Source organism: Perognathus longimembris, chromosome 25 (assembly GCF_023159225.1).
Source record: "Perognathus longimembris pacificus isolate PPM17 chromosome 25, ASM2315922v1, whole genome shotgun sequence".
NCBI classification, from domain to species: Eukaryota; Metazoa; Chordata; class Mammalia; order Rodentia; family Heteromyidae; genus Perognathus; species Perognathus longimembris.
The window spans coordinates 8,245,482-8,261,412 of record NC_063185.1 but is presented as its reverse complement, the minus strand read 5'-3'; the positions used below and the strand labels follow the sequence as shown (position 1 = coordinate 8,261,412).

Here is a 15,931-nt window from a genome sequence, read left to right as displayed (position 1 = left end):
TTTTAAAGTGTGAATCCTGTCATAATACAGAATGGAATTCAATATGTGATTTTGTTTTGTTTTGTTTTTTGGGTGTGTTTTTTTTTTTTTTTTTGGCCAGTCCTGGGCTTGAACTCAGGGCCTGAGCACTGTCCCTAAGCTTCTTTTGCTCAAAGCTAGCACTCTACCACTTGAGCCACAGCACCACTTCCACCTTTTTCTGTGTATGTGGTACTGAGGAATTGAACCCAGGGCTTCATGCATGCTAGGCAAGCGCTCTACCACTAGGCCACATTGCCAGCTCTCAATAGGTGTGATTTAAGGAGCACTCTAGGCACCGGGTTGAGAGTAAGAATTACCACATGATCAGCACCTTGTTTGTGTTTTGCTGGGGACATCCCTGAATCTCCCCACTAGAAGTACTTAATGTCCTTTTAATGAAGCCAATTTTGTTTGTAATTCTTACACCCTTAATTTTTTTTTAAAGCCATCACACAGGTATTTTGTGAACATTACACTGTTGGCTGGGCATGTCCCAGTGCTCGGTTCTATGCCTGTTTGTTTCCTCATTGTGTCCTAAAACCTGGGGCTGTAACCAGTACCACCTGGTCAGGGGCTGTGACAAGTGCCACCTCCTGTTCTGTTTGCTAAGTGGGGTACTGCAGGTAGTATTTAGGGACTGGCCTGAGTCTCTGGAGTTGCCCGGACCCAGGGCCCCCCTGGGTGAAAAAGGGAGGGAAAATAAAAGGGGAAACCGAAGAGCGCTCATTTGCCTACAGAGCGGTTCCCCAAACCAGCTTCCCTTCCTCCCCTTGGCTTCTTCCTCCTGCTGGGGCTCCCCCGCCCACGAAGGAACAAGGCCACTCCACACCGCCAAGTCCTCCAGGCCCGGGACCCCCGCAGGAGCACGGGCACCAGGTTTGTGGCCGGAGCCCTGGAGCAGAGGCAAGAAGACAGGCAAGTTGGGGGCACGGGCCGGGGCCACCAGAGTGGGGTGGGCGAGCTGCCAGCAGGGGTCCAGAGTACCAGGCCTCTCCTGGTAGCTTTACCCTGGAGAGACAAGCTGTGCCTGGCCCTGGTCCCTTTCTAACTGGAAGACTTCAACTCCTTTCCAGATATGTTTGTAGTTGTTTTCATTATTGCCTTCCTTTCCCTTTGCTTGTCTCTTTGTTTGGTGGCCCAGGCTGTCATGGACCTCCCCACCCTCGCCCTCAGCACCCCCAAAACGCTGGAAAGCTAACTTTGAAACACCTCAAGGTGAACCCTCACCAAACAGCCCTGTCTTACATGTTGCCCACGCTCTGCCTCAGCCCCAGCCTTATACTGAGCATAACTTTGAGAAAACTCCTACTTTTTTTGAACAGTTAATTGGAGATAAGACTGGAGCTAGGGTGTGTGTGTCTGTGTCTGTGTCTGTGTGTGTGTCTTCCTTCTCTGGGCTAAAAGATTTGTAAAGACTTGTTGGGCTACTCAGGCCTGTCATCCTAGCTACTCAGGAGGCTGAGATTTGAGGATTGCAATTCCAAACTGGATGGGGCAGGAAAGTCTGTGAGGTCCTTATCTCCAACAAACTACCAAACATCTGGAAGTGGAGCTGTAGCTCACCTGGTAGAGCACGAGCCATGAGCCAAAGAGGCTGAGGACAGCACCCAGGCCCTGAGTTCAAGCCCCAGAACCAGCACACACACACACACACACACACACACACACACACACACACACACACTATAGATAGATAGATCTATCTATATATAAACCAGCTCTGTCCTTGCCCCTCTACCATCTTTTTCTAAATAGCAGTGGCGCAGTGGTTTTCTTTCTCTGCCATGTCCACACTTTCACTTCCTTTCGAAACCTTCTGCTGGCTTCTCACCAGAGTCATGAAAACCAAATTCTTACCATGGCTTTGAAAGTCATGTCTGCCTCTCTGATCTCATTTCATAACTTCCCTCCCAGCCCCTCCCCAAGATTACATTGGCACTGACATTTCTCTCCCCACACCCCTTATCTTCAGGGTGCTTCTACCTAACTGTGGCAAGCTATATATAGTCTATGCATTCCTTCGCTTCCTTCTTCACGATCGTCTCTGGCATTACTCTCCTGTCTGGATTTCCCTGGAGTGGGCAGCTCGTGGTCCTCATGGCTGCTCTACAGTTCAGGAGACCTTGATCTGTGGGGGCTCCCTCCCTGACACCTCCAGTGGACTCCCTAAAACATGCATACTGCCAGACTCGTTATACAAGGAGATCTTTTTTTCCCCATACATCCATACTGATGATAGAGTTTAATTTGTAAGTTAAGCATAATAAGAAATTAACAGCCAGGCACTGGTGGCTCATGCTCGTGATCCTAGCTACTCAGGAAGCTGAGATCTGAGGCTTGTGGTTCAAAGCCAGCCTGGTCAGGAAAGTCTGTGAGACTCTTGAAAGGCTTCCCCAAGAAAATAACTCAGACACTGGGTCACATACAAAGGAAAAGTTATTTAATGTCAGTAACCTAGACAGGCTACCTCGCGGGCAGAGTAGCAGCTGGACAGGGCTATCAGCACAGTTTTATTGGGCTGGGCTCATGTAGAACATGAGAGCAAGAACCTGTGTTGTGGAAAGGGTTAATATTTACAGTTGTAGCTGCACAAACAAGGGAGAGGGAAATTGCATTTTGGGGGTGAGGGGCTGCCATTTGAGATTGCAGCTACCTGCTCATCTGTTTCCAGGTAAAAACCTGTCACCTGTTTTCAGGAAAAGGCCTGTTGTGTCACCTGATCTTAGGGAAAGGCCATTTTGTATTTGCCGATGGCCTAAGGTGGCAGACTGGGAAGGAAGATGGAGGAAAGGCTCACAACTCCTATCTTCATGTAACCAGCAGAAAACTGAAAGTAGTGCTGTGGCTCAAAGTGGTAGAGTGATAGCCTTGAGCAAAAAAAAAGCTCAGGGATAGCACCCAGGCCCTGCATTCAAGCCCCACAACCATCACCACCAACAAAAAGAAATTAACAGTAACTACAACCAAAATAGAATAAGAGTAAAGATGGGCTGTAGTCAAATTGCCATCACTCATTTTGTGCTTTGGAGTGTAGGCTACTGAATTCAATCATTTCACAGGATACCTAATCCCCAACTCCATAGAGCTCCTGTGTGATCTCTGGGTGGTAGCATACACTGTGTGGGCCCGCTGGATAAAGAGAAGCTCTCATGCTGGGTGGGAGAAGTAGCAAACCAGGGCAAGACTTAATCACATTGCTTAGATCCACAAGCAATTTAAACGTTTTGCATTAAGCCAGAACTCTACCACTTGAGCCATAGTTCAACTTCCTGCTTTTTTTGAACAGTTAATTGGAGATAAGAATCTTATGGGGGCTGGGAATATGGCCTGGTGGCAAGAGTGCTTGCCTTGTATACATGATTCCCCAGCACCACATACATAGAAAAAGCTGTGGCTAAAGTGGTAGAGTATAAGCCTTGAGCAAAAAAGAAGCCAGGGACAGTGCTCAGGCCCTGAGTTCAAGCCCCAGGACTGGCAAAAACAAAACAAGCTTAAAAAAAAAAAACACAGAATCTCATGGACTTTCCTGGCTGAGCTGGCTTTGAACTATGATATTAAGATCTGAGCCTCCCAAGAAGTTAGGATGATAGGCGTGAGCTACTGGTGCCTGGCTTGGAATTTTGTTTAGTTTTTTGTTTGTTTGTTTGTTTTGTTGCCAGTCCTGGGGTGTGGACTAAGGGCCTGAGCACTGTCCCTGGCTTCTTTTTGCTCAAGGCTAGCACTCTACCACTTGAGCCACAGCGCCACTTCTGGCTTTTTTTTATATACGTGGTCCTGAGGAATCGAACCCAGGACTTCATGTATAGGAGGCGAGCACTTTACCACTAGGCCATATTCCCGGCCCTGGAATTTTTTTATTTAATACTTTTGGACTGTGGTTAACCACATGTAACTGAAACTTCAGAAAACAAAACCATGGAGAAGGGGAATTACTGTATTCTGTGAGGCTTATAACATCTTTAAAATGTTGTTTGCAGGGACTCCCTAACAGTTAAAAAAAAAAAAGGCACAACCATGTTTCTGTCTACTGTCATAACATAGTTTGTTCTCAAATTCTATTTTTTAATAAAATACCTTCCCAATTTTCAAGATTTTTTCCTTTGTACCCACACCCACGTTTATTTCTCTTAAACAAAAAACCAAAAGGTGAAAGAAAAGAACAGGGTGTATAGGACATGACTGTTGAGTTTAAGACCAGCCTGGGCTATAAAATAAAAGGGGGAAGTGGGGAGAGAACGGAATGAAGCGGTGAAGGAGGGAGGAGAAGGAATAAAAGAAGGAAGGGGCTGGGCATGCCTGTAATCCCAGCTACTCTGGAGGCTGACATCTGAGGATGTCATGAGATTCTTATCTCCCATTAAGCGCCATAAAAGCTGGAAGTAGAGCCAAGGCTCCAGAAGTACAGCACTAGCCTTGAGCAAAAGAGCTCAGGGACAGCACTCAGTCCCTAGGACACACACACACACACACACACACACACTCACGCACGCACGCACGCGCACATACAGCTGTGAAATGCCTTCAGTCATGGTTTCTTGTACTTTTCACAAGTGTTAGCTAGAGCCCCTGGGCTGTAGAGAAACACAGAGTGCATTTTTCATATCAAAGCACTTCAATCAGTTCCACCCTGCCTGGTGATATTTGTCTAGTGCAAAGCGATCATAATGGGTTTCTCTCTATATATACCTGATTGTCTTTGGAAATCATGCACCCCACTCCCTGCAAAATACCCCCCATCTTGGTCTAGCTAGTGTAAAGTGCTTCCCACTGCATGTGACCCCATTAAGGGCTTCCAGAGTCACCTGAAATTCTGAACAAAGTACCTGCATCATGGGACCTAACAGTCCATCTAATCATCCTGACTTTATATCATGCAGCAGAAATTTCTAGCAAGCCCTAGTTAGTTATTAACAACAATCAAAGATTTATTAGTAGCAAAAATACAAATTAAACAAGGGAAGCAATCATTGATTTTACAGACATCTGCCACCAGAGGGTGATGTGTAGACAGGAAAGAGGATCTTGGTTCAAAGCAGAAAATGTCCTAAAGACTCCATCTCCAAAATAACCAGCAAAAAAGGCAGGCTGGAGAAATGGTTCAAGTGGTAGAGCATGAGACCCTGAGTTCAAATCCCATTGCCACCGACAAAAAGTTCCTTAATCTGGTTTGACACACCAGTTTAACTGAGACATATTTGATACCGCATGGAAATTAGGGCAGTCACTGGCTACTCTGCCTAGTGACATGGACAGTAATGTAACATCGGCATGCCTCTTCTGAGATGAGTGAACCTTATTTTATTTTTTGCCAGTCCTGGGGCTTGAACTCAGGGCCGGGGCACTGTCCCTGACCTTCTTTTTGTTCAAGGCTAGCACTCTACCACTTGAACCAGAGCACCATTTCTGTTTTATTCTGTGTATGTGGTACTGAGGAATCAAACCCAGGGCTTCATGCATACTAAGCAAGCACTTTACCACTAAGCCACGTTCCCAGCCCGAATAGCGTTTTTCTTCGTTGTTGTTGTTGTGTTGTTTTAACAACGTAACCCTTTTGCTTTCCCCATTTTCTTCTCCCATCCCTCCCCACAAGTAAGGTTTAATTCCGTGTGTGTATGTGTGTGTGTGTGTGTGTGTGTGGTGGGTGGGTGTGCACGCACATGCGTGTGTTGGTTCTGGTACTTGAACTCAGGACCTGGGCACTGTACCTGAGCTTTTGTACTCAAACCTAGCATTCCACCACTTTGAGCCACAGCTCCACTTCTGGCTTTTTGGTGCTTAATTGGAGAAAAGGGTCTCATGGCCTTTCCTGCCTGGGCTGGCTTTGAATTGTGATCCCCTCAGCCTCCTGAGTTTCTAGAATTACAGGTGTGAGCCACCAACGCCCAACTAAGATCTCATTCTTGTTTGTTTTTTTTTTTGGCCAGTCCTGGGCCTTGGACTCAGGCCTGAGCACTGTCCCTGGCTTCTTTTTTCTCAAGGCTAGCACTCTGCCACTTGAGCCACAGCGCCACTTCTGGCCATTTTCTGCATATGTGGTGCTGGGGAATTGAACCCAGGGCCTCATGTATATGAGACAAGCACTCTTGCCACTAGGCCATATCCCCAGCCCCTAAGATCTCATTCTTAATGCTTTAATTATTTACACTATTCTCCTTGGTGGTTATTTTTCCTTGTAGGTTGGGAAGGAAATGCTGAGACGTAGATGAAGCTTTCTTCTTGTATAAGCCTTGGACTCCTGCAATGGGTACTGGGAAGTCTAAAATAGACGCTTGCCCTCTTTCTCTCTCTTGGCATAAAAGCCACAGTGTGGAGTCAGCATCCAAGAAATGTGAAGCTGTGTCCTCCTGTGGTACTGCAGGGTATGGCAATAGGACAGAGGGGCCAACAAGAGAGCAGGCGGGAGATGAGGCCACGGAGAAGGTGCCAGAAGAGGAAGCAGGAGAGGATGTGTTCCTGAAATTTGTGATCCTGCATGCAGAAGATGACACGGACGAGGCCCTCCGGGTCCTGGAGCTGCTCCAGAACGACTTCGGCATCAAGCCAGGCATGATCTTTGCTGAGATGCCCAGTGGCCGGCAGCACCTGCAGAATCTGGATGATGCGGTGAACGGGTCAGCGTGGACCATCTTGCTGTTGACAGAGAACTTCTTAAGGGACACCTGGTGCAACTTCCAGTTCTACACATCCCTGATGAACTCGGTGAACCGGCAGCACAAGTACAATTCTGTCATACCCCTGCGGCCCCTGAACAAAGCCCTGCCCCGTGCGCGCACGCCCCTGGCATTGCAAACCATCAATGCCTTAGAGGAGGAGAGCAGTGGCTTCTCCACGCAAGTAGAAAGGATCTTTAAGGACTCTGTGTATAAGACACAACGAACTATATGGAAGGAGACACGAAATGCGGTTCAAAGACAGTTTACTGGGGCTGGGAATGTGGTGTAGTGGTAGAGTGCTTGCCTAGCATGCATGAAGCCCTGGGTTCGACTCCTCCATACCACACATACAGAAAAAGCTGGCTCAAGTGGTAGAGTGCTAGCCTTGAACACAAAGAAGCTCAAGGACAGTGCCCAGGCCCTGAGTTCAAGACCCAGGACTGACAAAAAAAAAGTTTACTGCCTGAGATGAAACACCTGTTGCATGGTTGATTCCTGGTTTGTAAGCTCACTGGGTAATCTGAAATTGAGAAAGACAATGTCTAAGAAAGACTTAACTGAAAGAGAATGTGCTCTTAGAACAAGAAGCCCATGGTGCACAAAACAAAAGAGATTTTCTGCAGGACTAAAATTGTGGTGTGCATGCACGGGTGTGTGTGTGTGTGTGTGTTCTAGTGCTTCATCTTGAACTCAGGACCCTCACACTCTTCCCTTGGCTTTTTTGCTTGTGCTGTACCACTTGAGCTACACCTCCACTTCCTACCTTTTGCTGATTGATTGGAAATAAGAATCTCATGGACTGGGGCTGGGAATATGGCCTAGTGGCAAGAGCACTTGCCTTGTATACATGAAGCCCTGGGTTCGATTCCCCAGCACCACATATATAGAAAATGGCCAGAAGTGGCGCTGTGGCTAAAGTGGCAGAGTGCTAGCCTTGAGCAAAAAGAAGCCAGGGACAGTGCTCAGGCCCTGAGTCCAAGGCCCAGGACTGGCAAAAAAAAAAAAAAAAAAAAAAAAGAATCTCATGGACTTTCCTACCTGGCTGGCTTTGAATCATGATCCTTAGACACCTCAGCCTTCCAAATTGCTAGGATAACAGGTGTGAACCACCATGGCCCCAGTGGTGGTGCCTTTTGACATTTGGATACACTTGAGATTATCAGAGTTTAAAGGCTACTACTATAAGAAAGGTTATTGATTTTAAAAGCGAGCCTCTAGCTAACCATACACTTACCAGAAGCTCTGCAAATGAACAACCTGGTTACAGACCAAAGACTGTCATGAAAGGCTTCAGGCTGGCACATGTCTCCATGGAACCTTAAACTCCCAGGCCACAAATCTTGTTTCCTCCACTTTAGAACTGAGCCACAAGGTCCTTGTGGCTTGCCTTGAGCACTAAATGAGATAGCATTTGTAAAGAACACACAAGGCAGTGTCTCCCGCACCGCGGGCATTTGATAAATGGTTTCCATTCCTTTATCTCCTCTGGCCGGAATCCGGACTGCTTGCTCCTTTGGTGTGGCTACATTGGTGTGATTCTCATCCACACGCTGGACTCGCCCCTGCCCTGCAGCGACTGGCACAAGAACCCGCTGTAACCGCTGCCTCGTTCTGGGCCGGAGCGGATAAGAAGTGATGACTACGTTCGCACAGATGCCTGATTGCCAGGGAACAATCTGTGCTCACAGCCAGGCATGTGACTCTGCTCTGAACTGAAAGTCCACCTGAATCCTGGAAATGTCTCCACCTGTCCTCATCTCACCCCCATCCTCTAGTCCATGTTCTCCTTTGTTACCAGTGTTCTCTCTGGCTTGTGGGGGGAACAACGTGAATCTCTCTGTTCCCTCTACAGAAGAACAAGCCCAGTTGAGGCTTCAGAGTCCAGCCCCCTGTTTGCTATAGTTCATAGTCTAAAGATTGTCTCCCCGAACCACCACATACCATGACTGTGACCCAGGCCCCACCCAGGAGAGTGTGCGTGGAAAGCGATCCCCAAGGTGGCATGATTTAACTGCCATTGCCAAAATTACTCTAGGGAGTCTCTCATGGGGTAGACATTGTGCTTAGATGAGGTCTTGGGGAATCTCTTATTATGTTTCTGATATTACGAAATGACCTAGAGGGGAGTGAGACTTGGCTGACTTTTCCTTATTGAGGAGATTCTATAATTCTAAAGAAACTTTGGCATGAGGAAATGTGAGTGGATTTTGTCTTTTTTTTTTTTTTTTTTTTTTTTGCCAGTCCTTGGGCTTGAACTCAGGGCCTGAGCATTGTCCCTGGCTTCTTTTTGCTCAAGGCTAGTACTTTGCCACTTGAGCCACAGTGTTCTGGCCTTTTCTATATATGTGGTACTGAGGAATCGAACCCAGGGTTTCATGTATACGAGGCAAGCACTCTTGCCACTAGGCCATATCCCCAGCCCCTGCGAGTGGATTTTGTTTAACACATTCATGGGGGACCTTTTTCTTTGTTTTTTGCTTTCTTCATACTTCATCCTTGAGATAATTGTCTATGTGGTCATCAGTAGGAATGCCCCTTCACCTCTAGGAGTCATTACTTAGGATCTAAGCCGACTCCCAGAAATGACCAAGGGACCTAGCTATCATCTCACATATGGTGGCTAATATCATCATCCTTGAAAGTTGGGGTGCCATTTATTCACCGTATAAACTTTGCCACAATAGCATGCACCCCTACATATCTAGTGTGGATTTCTTAGGAATAAGAGTTATATTAAAAAGTCCAATAATTGCTATGGCAGGCAGAATTCCAAGAATGCCCTCCCCCCCCCGAAAATAATCACCTAAAAGTGTAAAACCAGAAATCTATATGGGAAAAGCTAAGAGCCTAGAGCATGAAGAAAAGAGTCATGAGGAATTACTATATTCCCAAGTTTTGCAACTCAACAGTCAGTCCAGGCTGATATCTATGCTGCTTTGAATGGATAACTTTAAATCTTTGCTTTGAGCTGAAATGGCCTGTCACTTTTCCCATGCTGATTCCACAAGTGTCTGTTGAAAGTGTAGGGCAGGTAACTTGTCATTATTAATAATCCCACACATCCATGGATAGACAGGATAGATACCCAGAATTAGTTAGACTCGGGACCCTTCCTTTTTACCACCTCATTACACTTGAGATGTGTTGGACTTTGGAGCTAATTTCATTATACCAGGTTTTAGACTTTGATGCTGTGAATGGAAAAGACCTTTGTGAGTCTTTTGAAGGGCTGGCATGCATGTTACATGGGGCTCATGGTGGATCATGATGTCAGGGAGTGGAGAGAGCCATCAAAATTATACCTTAGTAATCTTGTACAACTGTCACTCTTTGAGTGTGGGTGGAACCAGGATATGATATCACACATATGATTATGATGTGTTTTATATAAACAAGGCCCCCATAGTGTGGTTAAATGAGCTTTTAACAGCAGAGATTTTTCTCTGGCTAGTGACAGCAGAGCTCAGAGGGATTCAAAGCACCAGAGGGATTCACTTTCACAGAGGTTGTAGGAATGGATGGTCCCCAATGGATATGAGGAACAGGACACGAATCCTGTAGTCACAAGAAACTGAATGCGGGGCTGGGGATATGGCCTAGTGGCAAGAGTGCTTGCCTCGTATACATGAGGCCCTGGGTTCAATTCCCCAGCACCACATACACAGAAAATGGCCAGAAGTGGCGCTGTGGCTCAAGTGGCAGAGTGCTAGCCTTGAGCAAAAAGAAGCCAGGGACAATGCTCAGGTCTTGAGTTCAAGCCCAGGACTGGCGCAAAAAAAAAAAAAAAAAAAAAAAAAGTCTTAGTACACGGTACCTACACCGAACAGAAGAGACTAAGAGAGGTACTAGGTTTCTGCCAGCCTGCTCCTGAGATGATCCATCTCCACCTCTCAAGGGCCCTGGAATCCACAGCCAAGACTGAACACCCATCAGTCTTCAGATGGTTTCTCGGGTGTTCCATGGGAGCACCAAACTCACCAAAGTGACACCAAAGGGCTCCTCTCCTTTCGACTAGTAACTGCAACTCGTGATTTCATTGTAACTACAGTAGTCCACTGGACATTTGGACATTTGGCAGGAAGAGAGGCTGAGACTCGTCATATGACCTGTTTGGTAACCCAGTGGCAGAGAATAATGCCAGCTGCAGAGCCAGGGAGGAACCAGCCTTATGAAGGGTGACAACAGCCTCAGACACAACCAGACAACAAGAAGCCTGAGGCTTTTCAGTGACAGCTATTGTGAGTTCAAAGGTACCAGGTTCATAGCTGACTCCAGCAAGGAAGCCAAGAGGAAGGGCCCTACCATTCGAGTTCAAGGACAAGCTATGTCAGCACTGCCCAATGGTGGCAGGAGAAAGAAGCCAGAAGCAGACCTGCTTGGAGTTTGGGGCCCAGCTGAGGGCAGTGTGCATGCGGGCCTATGCACATAGGAAACACTGACCGATGGGGAAAGCTGGAGTCAGCTGACACAGTCCCTGGGTATTGAGGAAGTCAGAGGCAGATCTGAGCCTAGGATGGAAGCCTCTTAGAGATTCCCATGCTAGCACAATAGTGGCTTCCTCTAGGAGGTTGGAGGATGGATGATGGGAGGGTTCTGGAGCTGTGAACACCTGGAAGGTATGGCCCCAGCTCTGGAATTCGAGTTGTGTTCCCATCAGAGAATGAAGCATCAGTCATGAGTCATCCTAGCCACGTGGTAGGAAGGGGACCTTCAGGCCGAGTGTGTGAGAGGGTGGCTGGAGCTTCTGAGTGGAAATAGTAGGGGTGGGTATGTGGGATGGCATCCTTCTGTCGGACTCTCCATTAGTTTCGTGTGCAGTGCTGGGGAATCGAACTTGTGGCCTCAGCCATGCCAGGTCAGTACTCTACCACTGAGCTAGATCCTTATATCCCTTAGCCCAGACAGAAGCTTTGTAGTAGATTGACATGGCTAGTGAAGACCATAAAAGAAAGCAACCCTCCCCCTTCCCAGGCTCTGAAAGAAGCAAAGCCCTAGAAAAGCAGTCAAGTGTTTAGGTCTGGCTAACTAACATCAGCTTTGTAGTGGTGTCTGAGGGCCTCTGCTCAGCACTAGGTTAGGCCTAGAAATGCCCTAGACCCCAGCAGGGTGGGCAATAGGCCTTCCTTGCTCACTACAGGGGCCCACAGGAGGCTTCCAACTGAATGAGAAGACATCTGTTGCTTCCTTCTCCACTCCAGTGTGGCTCTAGTGCCTTTGGGTGGGGCTGGTGATAAGAACTCAGCCTCGTCCCACGTCAGCGTGGGTGGTGCCAGAAAACTCAGACCAGAGTTCTTCATTTACCCTATGACTCAGCTGGCTGTGACTAGCTTAATAAACTCCTATGCAATTCTCCAAACATCGGCAGGGAAGTCCATCAGCCATAATGCACTCTTTATACTCAATGTCCATGATGTAACCATTGAACGATACAACTTGAGGGTAGGAATGGGATGGAGAGAGATGGGGAAGGGGGGAATGATGGAAGGGGTGGCATGGATCAAGATGCGTTGTACTCATAACCTGACTTCCGGAACTGAAACCTCTTTGGATAACAGCTAAATCAACACAAATCAAACCATAGGCCCCTGAGCTCCAGCTCATTTGAACTGCTTGGAGATCCTGTATTTATTTATTTATTTATTTTTTGGCCAGTCCTGGGCCTTGGACTCAGGGCCTGAGCACTGTCCCTGGCTTCCTTTTGCTCAAGGCTAGCACTCTGCCACTTGAGCCACAGCGCCACTTCTGGCCGTTTTCTGTATATGTGGTGCTGGGGAATCGAACCCAGGGCCTCATGTACACGAGGCAAGCTCTCTTGCCACTAGGCCATATCCCCAGCCCGAGATCCTGTATTTTCTGTCCAACATGTCCTAGGAAGAGATCATAGCTGGGAGTCATGGTGTCCATACGTGTCTGGAATTCACACCAGAGATGTCACAGTCTCTTTAGAAACATGAGGACAGTCATCTATAAGGTCATGGGCATCAAAGTTAGAAGCTAGAAGAGTCATCTCTATGTTTGTGGAAGTTGCAGACTTTTATGCTCCTTATCAGACCTAGTGAATCAGAATTTCCTTATCTCTTTCTCCTTCCTTCCTTCTGTCCTTTCTTTTTTTGTATGTGCTAATTCTGGGGCTTGAACTCTGGGTGTGGTCCCTAAGCTTTTGTGCTCAAGGATAGTGTTCTACCTCTTGATCCACAGTTTTACACTTGTAACTCTAGCTACTCAAGAAGCTGATATCTGAGGGTAGTGCTTTGAAGCCAGCTCTCACAGGAAACCTGTGAGATTCTTATCTCTAATTAACCATGAAAAAAGACCGGAAGTGGAACTGAGGCTTACATGATAAAGAGCTAGCCTTGAGTGAAGAAGCCCAAAGACAAGCACAAGACAATGCCAGGCTCCCGAGTTCAAGCTCTAGAATTGGTCTGTGTATGCAACAAGCATACACATGCTCATTTTCTCTCTCTCCTTCAGATAGATCCTCAGCTTCCAAGTTCCCAATTCCATTCTTGTTTTTCCAAGGTACTTGGGTTTGCCAAGAAGGCTGAGCAATAATCAATCTTTGAGTGAGCTGAGCTGGGTTGGAATGTGAAGGGAGATACTACCAATAGGTGGAAACTGATTCATAAAAATCTTTAAATTCCTTCTTATTTAATAGTCCTAGAGAGCTAGAGTTTGGGCCCTAACAACTTCAGGAAATAAGATGACAAAGGAAAGAAACAGACACCTCTACAAGCATACCGAATGGCTAGCTTGTGTTTGTAGGATGAGTAAAATGTTAGTGCTGTACCAATAAGGGAGACGGTGCTAAGCAATGATTGGAATTTGGTGACTTAGTTCTTCTACCATTCTGTGAAGTAGAGACTAGACCAAAAATATTCTAGAAATCTCCTTGCTTACAAAAAATCCATCCTGCCTATGCCTATTTTTTCAATTTAAAGCTTCATTTGGGTTCACAAGTTTTCTTTTTAAACATTAGTACCCAAAGAAAGTATTCTTACTTTAGGTAGATTAAGCAGACTGCACTCCTAAAAACAGAAAGAACTCGTAAACTCTGGTTGAGCTGCGGAGCAAAGCAATGGCTTGTGAGGATGTATCTGGATTGAGGTTGTGGGAGCTACCTCAGAAGGTATCTTGGGGTACCAATCCCCTACTTTGTGAGGAGGGAGGTTCTCTTGCTCCCTGCCTTTTGAATGGTGTTTCCTCTCTTCTGTGGCCTTTTGCCTCCACCTACTCCCAGTAATCCTTTTGAATTTTAATTTAAGCCAGGTGTCAGCGGCTCATGCCTGTCATCCTAGCTATTCAGAAGGCTGAGATCTGAGGATTTCGGTTCAAAGCCAGCCCAGGGAAGGAAAGTCTGTGAGACCCTTCTCTCCAATAAAGTATCATAAGTAGAGCCTGCTCAAGTGGTAGAGTGCTAGCCTTCAGCAAGAAGCAGCTCAAGAACAGTGCCCAGGCTCTGCATTCAAGTCCCAGGAGCATTAAAAAAAAAATTAGTATACCATAACCTCTTCAGGCTTGCCCAAGCAGAGGTAGCAGCTTCGTCTTCTGGGCTCTGTTTATGTTCACATTTTCTCTGATTCATTTATAGTTAACAAATCTTCAGCATACTTTTGGTTCCTTTCCTTTTTCTTTTCTTTTTGTGGTGCTGGGAAATGAACCCAAGGCCTGAGGCTTGGTAGCAAGCACTCTATCACTGAGCTATATACCTCTAGCTCTCAGATTATCCATTTCTTGAAAACTGGAAAGTATGTTTTGTTTCACACTTTTCTGAACTGATGTTCAGTTTAATACTAAAAGGTAGAGGTATTTTAAATTTTATTCGGGCCTTTTCCCAAATTGAATCAAGTTAACCAAAACAGTAAAAACAGTTTTTTTCCATTGAAGTTTCTGGTTTAAACCCAGACTAAGAGCAACTAAAATTAAGTTCTTTTTTTTTCTTGGGTTTTGGGGCTCAAACCCAGGACTTTGTGCTTGCTAGGCAAGCACTGAGCCACTAAGCTACACCTAGGAGGATTAAGGCAGACAGAATACTAATTACAGGAAAATATATGACCCTCAGGAATGGAAGAAGCCAGGCGCTGGTGGTTCAGGCCTGTCACCCTAGCTACTCAAGAGGCTGAAACGGGGGCTGGAAACGTGGCTTAGTGGTAGAGTGCTTGCCTAGCATGCATAAAGCCCTGGGTTCGATTCCTTGGTACCACATAGACAAAGCTAGAAGTGGCGCTGTGGCTCAAGTGTGGAGTGCTAGCCTTGAGCACAGAGAGGTTTAGCAACAGTGCCCAAGCCCTAAGTCCAAGCCCCAAGACTGGCAAAAAAAAAAAAAAAAAAAAAAAAAAAAGAGGCTGAGATCTGAGGATCCCAGTTTAAACACAGCCAATTTGGTAAAGTCTGGGAAATGCGCATCTCCAATCCTAACCAGCAAAAAGCTGGAGGTGGAGGGATGGTTCACATGGTAGAGTGCCAACCATGTGCAGAGCCATCAAGTGAGAGAGTGAGGCCCTGAGTTCAAGCTCCAGTACTGGCACCAAGACAAAACAAAAAACAAAAAAAAAATGGGAAGGGTAGCCAGGCAAACTTGAGAAACGGTGCCGTACCATTTAAAACACAATGAAGCTAACAAGAGTTTAGAAGAATAAAATCATTCAGGAAGAATTGCTGGTGGCATGGCAGACGGGTTTAACTGTGACCATCCAGGCACGGGGCAGAAAGAAGTTCTGTGATCCAGCTCAGGACGAGGAGGTGGCAAGCAAGCATGCCATCCACACACCTGGGCGCTGTCCCTGAGCTCTTCATTCAGCTCAAGGCTGGTCCTCTACCCCTTGAGCCACGGCGTCACTTCTGGCTTTTTCCTGTGGTTCACTGGAGAGTCTCATGGCCTTTCCTGCCTAGGAGGGCTTTGAACCTCGATCCTCAGCTCTCTCTCAAGCGGGTGGGATGGCAGGCCTGAGCACCGGTGGGTCTCGTGCATAACGGTACGGATGTTTAGTAGCCCCGTTTTCAGTGCTCGTCCTCCTCATGATGGCCATCTCACTGACGAGGAGCGAGCTGTCGTTTTCTCCTCTGGTTCCAAGGAGAACCTCGAGGATTTCCAGAAAGTGTCTTGGGGAGCTGTGTGCCGAGCACGGTTTGTTTTTGTTTTAAGGTGTAGGCCAGGCTGGCCTCGAACTCGTGATGCTCCAGCCTCCTCCTCCTCCTCCACGTTGATTGCCGACATGCGCCACCTCGGCCGGCCCGAGCACGTGGAAACGCTCCTTAGC

General features: G+C 46.8%; 1 protein-coding gene across 1 annotated transcript; it reads left to right on the top strand.

Moving 5' to 3' along the window:
* The first annotated feature begins 6,213 nt into the window (after positions 1 to 6,213).
* Positions 6,214 to 6,984, top strand: Ticam2 (TIR domain containing adaptor molecule 2). Its single transcript, XM_048334261.1, has one exon. The coding sequence runs from the start codon at positions 6,262 to 6,264 to the stop codon at positions 6,961 to 6,963; it is 702 nt and encodes a 233-aa protein (XP_048190218.1). The 5' UTR covers positions 6,214 to 6,261; the 3' UTR covers positions 6,964 to 6,984.
* The last annotated feature ends 8,947 nt before the right edge of the window (positions 6,985 to 15,931 follow it).

Coding starts and splice junctions, on each gene's coding strand:
- Ticam2 (XM_048334261.1), top strand. CDS start 6,262: ATGGGTACTGGGAAGTCTAAAATAGACGCTTGCCCTCTTTCTCTCTCT.